General features: G+C 37.5%; 2 protein-coding genes across 2 annotated transcripts; one reads left to right on the top strand and one right to left on the bottom strand.

Moving 5' to 3' along the window:
* The first annotated feature begins 335 nt into the window (after window positions 1-335).
* LOC101307391 (DNA-directed RNA polymerases I, II, and III subunit RPABC5-like) lies at window positions 336-1,492 on the top strand. The gene is made up of 4 exons (XM_004297345.1): window positions 336-397; window positions 544-602; window positions 941-1,035; window positions 1,162-1,492. The coding sequence occupies exons 1-4, from the start codon at window positions 362-364 to the stop codon at window positions 1,185-1,187; spliced, it is 216 nt and encodes a 71-aa protein (XP_004297393.1). The 5' UTR covers window positions 336-361; the 3' UTR covers window positions 1,188-1,492.
* A 3,430-nt stretch (window positions 1,493-4,922) lies between these two features.
* Window positions 4,923-6,567, bottom strand: LOC101296567 (axial regulator YABBY 4-like). The gene is made up of 7 exons (XM_004298434.1): window positions 6,484-6,567; window positions 6,207-6,353; window positions 5,949-6,102; window positions 5,775-5,823; window positions 5,590-5,665; window positions 5,364-5,480; window positions 4,923-5,000 (listed from the first exon to the last, which is right to left on the bottom strand). The coding sequence occupies exons 1-7, from the start codon at window positions 6,565-6,567 to the stop codon at window positions 4,923-4,925; spliced, it is 705 nt and encodes a 234-aa protein (XP_004298482.1).
* Window positions 6,568-6,819: the final 252 nt, after the last annotated feature.

Here is a 6,819-nt window from a genome sequence, read left to right as displayed (position 1 = left end):
TAAAACTCACTCTAAATACTAATCGAAAACGAAATCACGATCCAATCTAGCATAGTGTTTGAAAGATAAACAAATCGATCGACAATCTCGAACAATTCCGACTCTAAAAGAAACATACAACATCATGTGATGCACATGTTTAGAGGTAAAAAGCAATTTAGCCGAGATATTTATTTTGCTACTATATGCCCCTCCTATCATATTCATACCCGACTACAGGCCTGTTGATAGAAACCCGTCCAAGCCCACATAAGGCCCTTAAGTCACAACCCGACCCGGCGACTCCCCCCCCCTAATATAAATCAAAAACCTCGTCAAAACCCTAATCTCAGCGCAACCCCAAGAAGAAAGAAGAAGAAAGATGATCATCCCAGTGCGTTGCTTCACCTGCGGGAAGGTACCAATCCTCCTTAACCTAACCCTAATTCAATTCCTCTGATTCTTTTACATTCTGGGCTAATTCGGATGGATATAGTTTGCTATATAATTTCAATAAAGATCGAAATTTTAAGTGAATTGCTGCTTGTTTGTGTTTGATTTTAGGTGATTGGAAACAAATGGGACACTTATCTTGACCTCCTGCAAGCAGATTACACCGAAGGGTAAGTTGCTCGGTGTTTAAGCTTTTCCCCCTAATTTGTTGGTTATTGCAATGTTTGCCTTATACAGGTTGTAAATTTCACAGTAATGTCAAAAGTAGTTTTCTTTTATAACCTAAATAAGCTGTGAGTAGGTTGTTAAGTGTTGCATTGTTATTTCAATTGCGATATGCTTATGTACAGAAGTGTAAATGTGTTTTTTGCTAGTATCAGTTTTGGGAGTGTGATCTTTAGTGGTAGTGGACAGTCAACCTTTTCGCTGGGATTTTGATTCGAATAAAGTTTTGAACTTGGTTGTAAAGGAGGGTTTTAGTGAATGATTCTAAGTGCTTGGGATGCAGGGATGCACTTGATGCCTTGGGGTTGGTTCGATACTGCTGCAGGCGCATGCTTATGACTCATGTTGATCTCATTGAGAAGCTTCTCAACTACAATAGTAAGTTCTAACTCTTTCTCTTGCTGTCTTTCTCCTGCACGTACACGCACACAGTTACCACTTGTGCAATCTGTCTTGAGTGTGGCTGATGAGTTTATTGGAACTGACATTGAACCTTTGTTACAGCTTTGGAGAAGTCGGACAACAGTTAGAGGAAGCTTAGTATGGTGTAAAAAACTACGAAACAAGGTGCTGGAAGTTGTTGTTATTACTTTCTTGGTTAGTGTCCGAGTGTGTGAGTACATGCTTTGTCTTGACTGGAGCTGTATTATTCCTTAGTTTCATGCTTGGATTAAGTCTAATAGGATATTTCGGATTAATGGAGTATGTTCCTACTCCATTTTGGGCTTATGTTATAATCTGTATGACCCTCTTAATTAGAATGAAAGACTGAATGCTTGTGTGTTGCGTAAAACTCTGTTTATTGCATCATAGTATTATTGTTTCTATTTGGTTGAACTGCCTATCCAACTGGGGTGTGGAATTAGTTGGAGATGCATGATTATTAGTATCTGGGTAGTATTGACCATTGAGTAAACGGGTGGAATGGTAGAGTTTAGTTGTAGTTGGATGAATATTAGTGATTGGAGTGAAGTCAGTTTGATACAGATGCATATTCGTTGGAGTTAGATCAATTGCTACTCTTGCCTAAAACTTCTCTTACCTGTCAAAATGTCCATATATCAACTCATTCTCTATTATTGTTCAATAAAGTTAAAAGAATAAGAATACCTAACATGAGTTTTGCCCGCCTAGCGTTTTGTGCTTTCCTTCCATCATGTTTTGTGCAATATGTTATATATTTTTGTTGAAATCTTCTGATCTGTTATTTGATTTGTTCATTGGCCGACTCATAAGTAATGTCACCTACTAGCTAATAGTGACCCAAAAGCAGAGTTTAGCTGATTTTCAACTAAACATGAGTATTGGCCAGTTGTTGTGAATAGAATAATATGTAATGGTATTTTTATGTGGAAGTAATAGAATGCTTGTTTGTTGCTGATCCATGGCCGGTTGCTTTAGCCGTCTGTTAGGCAATGAATCATGAAGGTGGGATCGTTCTAGGCAATGAATCATGAAGGTGGGATCGTTCAAGTCAATGACGATGTCTCAGTTTTTGGTTGTTTGCTCAATCAAATCTTGATCAATCATTTCAATGACTTGTTGGGGATGATTTGGCTTTATGTTATTGGAATGACTTGTTGAGTGGCATCGACGTCGGAAATGCATCTGATTGACATCCAAATGTGGTGCATTTTACTCGTGAAAATTTGGGCGGAGTACAATGAGGGGTTGGCGATGAATTGTAGATGCCCACAAGAGCAGACAGGCATCTAGAACAGCCAAAAACCCATAGTTGGAAACTATACCCCAATATTATAATTCCAACAGAGAAATATACTTTTGGTTGCTTTGATTATTGAACGAAATCTCGATGATCATCATCCGAAGAAATACAGTGTTCCGAGAAAGCACTAACGAGACTCGCATACATATCCCATGTGTGTGATAACGACATCAAATTTACAAAAGAACTTGCATACATATCCAATGTGTGCGGATTTCCTTATAAATAATCTTTACTTTTTTAATCCAAGACAACACTATCTTTGTGAACCATTCTTTCCAAGATGTTGTTCCACTTGTTCGTCCATATATGTTCATGCGCATTATACAAGTATGCCCTATAAGAGTAGAAGGTGTCAAATATCTCCACAACGGACATCGGCGATGATTATGTATGGCCAAGGATTTTCATCTTCCTAATGATAAGTTGTCCATTTCATCAAGTGTAGACGAGGCCCTCGCATAATCGAGAGGTCTGCCTTTGTACACCATGGTGCTTAATCACAAGGACCACCATCACTTAGTTAGCAACAGAATCAACTTAATTCGACTCATATATATGATGGCAACAGTACTAAAGAATGTAGGACCGGGAAACACAAAAACAGGTAGCAATTGAAATCAAAATGGCCGTCAGGTTAATTTGTATGTAAGATGTGTGGTGATTCAAGACCGAACCAAGTAGCTGGGTTCGTATGTGTCATGATCATCATCATAAAATTGTAAGATGTGTTCTCTCTTATCTCTTTGGAGATGAGGTGAATCTATCGTATGGATCTGTTGTGCCATTTTGGCCTTTCGCTTGGATCCCTGTGGATAACAAAAGAATACATGATTGATTCACATACGTACTCTTTCCTAACTAGCTCAGTCCATCGTCTTGTATTACATGTTTATAGTGATTATATATACAAACCCTCTAAATATCTCTCCCTCATTCTGCACTTTCGGGTGTTAGTTTGTTCTCTTGCTCTCTTTTTTCTCCATATAATATTTCTTCCTCTTCTTTCCCAGGTTATTTCTATAATCATATATATGCCTTTCGTTTGTTTTGTCTAAACCTATCAACTCTACAACAGTATTCGATATCAAGAGAGACATGCATCAGCATAACCATCTCCTAGGGCGTCCATGCTTGCATTGCCACCCACACACTTACATTAGAATGGTTACTCTCTCTCTCTCTCTCTCTCTCTCTCTCTCTCACACACACACACACACACACACACACAAGTGACTACACAAAGCAAACATTCTTTGAATATGAATGAAATATAGTTAAGTATCTGCTTACTAATAATGCATGAATTGATCGATTCAGGTTCAACATCTTATTGAGAAATGCTTACTCTTTCACATGAGTCGTGACCAGTGCATAAACGCCTTAGCACGGCATGCAAACATTACACCACTCATCACACTTACAGGTTCATTTTCAATCTCGCTCTCTCTAGAAGCTCTTTCTCCCTCTATCTATATATACATGCTCTTGTGCCTTGTGTTTAGTTACTCACTGATTTACACCGGCTCTATGTGTGCGAAACTGACTTTGAAGTTTGAATATATGCGTATGTGATCGCAGTTTGGAGAGAGCTACAAAAAGAGAATAGGCACTTCTTTCAAGCATATTTCAACTCTATTTCTCCCACCAGGTCTTCAATGAGTAAGACACTACTTCATATCTAGCTAGCTAATAATCTCTCTCGCTCACTAAGAATATATATAGCATATATATTAGCTAGAATGATATTGTCTGATAAGAATCACATTTTGATTTTCAGGAAGCCATATTCAAAACGCACCAAGATTTGCAGGAAGGAGATACTGGAAGTGAATGTGGGTGCTCTGAAACTTAGCTAGAGATTAGTTACTATATGTTACAGCTGAAAATAAGGTCCCTGATTTACCTAAAAGGGGGTGAAGTGGGTAAAATCCCACTCAATATATAACGCAGTTGTTAAGATTTATGCTTTCTAGCTCGGACCGTACACTCATGATATGTATTTACCTAGCAGACAGTTGAGATCTATTGTTTAGAATCTAGATTCACATTTCCCTGATTCAATTCATGAGTTTGTTGAACCACATGCATCATTCAAAATAATCATTTAGATACAATGCCAATTAGGTTGATAAGCTTTGTTAAGATGAACCATGGCAAATTAAAGAAATCCATTCCAAATTTGAAATGTAACACTGATTGATGTCTGTAACAAGGGTCATAGCTAGCATGTGATCAATTTACTCGATCATCTTCTCGAGGCAATATTCCATATCTGTCACAACTGTGGAACATATCAAAAATATTGACATGTTGTCCACAATTCTAGAAAAAGTTCATTCACTTGAAAATAGAGTTGAACTAGGAAAAAAAATATTGAGCTGAAAATGAACACATTCGATCTTGAAAAGCTAAAGTACTTCTACTAGCTAGATGTGAATCTAAACCTAAATTTGCAAACTCTTAAACAACACCAATAAAACTTAAACCGACGGCTTTCTTTTTTGTCATAGCAAATGAGGTAAAGCAAGCCATGCCTTCACTCGAACGGTGTCCTTGCCCAAATGGAATGCCTTGGGGCTTTTCTCTCACGAAAATCTCTGCCATCTTCCTGAACCTGAAAATTTTCACACCAAAACACATGAGATTTTAGATTACAATAACCTATATGCTTCCGGCTGATCGATTGACTCTGATTTCAGATAATAAATTTCTGGAATTTAGTAGTTGAACTACAAATTGAGAAATTGACAACTATTAATGTGACATTCAAAATTTCCATGTATTCTCACAATCATTAGCTCTTGATTAGATTTATATGAGCTTATTGGGTTCTTGTAGGCCATGATCTCCAGTTGGGTACTCGGGTCACCTCTTTCAGATAATCACGTAGTTCTGTATAAAACTCATCCTTAATTATCGTAAGTTTAGCTTAAAGTTGACAACAAAAAGATAAATGTTCTAGGGTTTAGTTAATTACCTGATCAGTGACATCAGAGTTCCATGTAACATTTTGATCCTCTCTGATCAGTTGGCTAGAGCTCTCTCCATGATCTGGGCCATCTATTTTGTACTGAACTGGAGGGAACTGAGCCCACTAGATTATCACATTGTCAAAAACATGAGGACATTTTCAGATTAGCATTTCCTGTGTTTTCAATCAAAATAGTAAAATGTTTGAGTAAACAACTAACAAGAACACATACATTCTTTGCAGCTGTGCTGAAGGCTTCTTTGTGAGTCATGCTTGGATTTTCAGATTTAAGCCTCTGGATCTCTTCTCTGTAAAAAGGAATGAACAAAACTCAAATACACACTCTCTAGGTATATATAAGCAACAAGATCGATCCACACTTGATTATATAAGCTATGAGTTAGACCGGAATCTTACTTGATAAAACGGTTATAAGCGGATGGAGCTCGTTGTCTCTTCTCTGGAGCTACATGCATATATAATACAATTATTTAGGAACGAAAAATAGACTAAGTTCTTGGTTAATCCAGCCACTTTGGTTATTAATGACTGCAATGAACTAGTTAAAGGGAGAGAATTCATTTAACTTACGTTTGTTAACAATGTGATTCAGTGAGAATGTGTTTGTGTAATCCTCTTCATTTTCATAATTATTAGAAACCACCATGGATTGGCTGCGCATATCACCCAACCCCGGATACTTCACTTTCTCCATTTCTTCCTCACAGATTTCTCGATCTTTTTCCTGCGAACCCTTGATCACAAAAACTTGATATCATGCACTGGCTAGCTGGCATGGAGTTTCATTTTAAGGTAATGAAGCAATGAGTAATAAACGAACATAGATACCTGATCGACGTCGTCTTGGCCAAGTGAAGCTAGGAGATGATGAAAAGGGAGAAAGGAAGCTTTTATCATGTTGACTGATAGGAGGCAACTGCAGTGACCACATCTGACTGTGACCAATCTTGACAAACTGCTGCATGGCACACTCACCTACATTCATTTTCAGATAACAAAGAGATCAGCCATGCCAGTAAGAAACATAAACCATAAGAACAAGTTGTAATGGAAAATAATATATATGTTGCAAAGTAGTCGAGCAATAATTAATACTGAGTATAACCAGTAATAGGGTGGCGCAGAAACCACATTGGACATAGCAAATCTGCTCAGCAGGGAGATCAAAGAGATGGTTCAGCGTCGACATGTTTTGAAATTCAGAGTTTGTGTGAAACTATGAATGTGATAGAGAAAGAGCTGAACAAAGGATGGAATGGTCTTAAGTCATACAGGGAAGTATTTATAGAAGCCAGACGATTGTCATTAAGTGACGAAGAGATTAATGATATAACTAACTTTGTTTTATGATGATTACTTTAGCTATAGTGAAGCAAGAAAAGTACTTTCATCCTTGCTGTTTAAGGAAACAAACGTGTGCTAACTTTCACTGGTTTATGTT

This window comes from Fragaria vesca, linkage group LG4 (genome assembly GCF_000184155.1).
Source record: "Fragaria vesca subsp. vesca linkage group LG4, FraVesHawaii_1.0, whole genome shotgun sequence".
Classification (NCBI taxonomy): domain Eukaryota; kingdom Viridiplantae; phylum Streptophyta; class Magnoliopsida; order Rosales; family Rosaceae; genus Fragaria; species Fragaria vesca.
This window is presented reverse-complemented; position numbering and strand designations above follow the sequence as displayed.

Excerpts from the sequence above, each read along its gene's own strand:
- LOC101307391 (XM_004297345.1), top strand. The coding sequence starts at position 362 with ATGATCATCCCAGTGCGTTGCTTCACCTGCGGGAAG. Across the intron at positions 603-940 it reads CAAGCAGATTACACCGAAGG|GGATGCACTTGATGCCTTGG; the intron begins GTAAGTTGCTCG and ends CTTGGGATGCAG. Across the intron at positions 1,036-1,161 it reads GAAGCTTCTCAACTACAATA|CTTTGGAGAAGTCGGACAAC; the intron begins GTAAGTTCTAAC and ends CCTTTGTTACAG.
- LOC101296567 (XM_004298434.1), bottom strand. The coding sequence starts at position 6,567 with ATGTCGACGCTGAACCATCTCTTTGATCTCCCTGCTGAGCAGATTTGC. Across the intron at positions 6,354-6,483 it reads TCTGCGCCACCCTATTACTG|GTGAGTGTGCCATGCAGCAG; the intron begins GTTATACTCAGT and ends AAATGAATGTAG. Across the intron at positions 5,824-5,948 it reads GAATCACATTGTTAACAAAC|CTCCAGAGAAGAGACAACGA; the intron begins GTAAGTTAAATG and ends ATATGCATGTAG.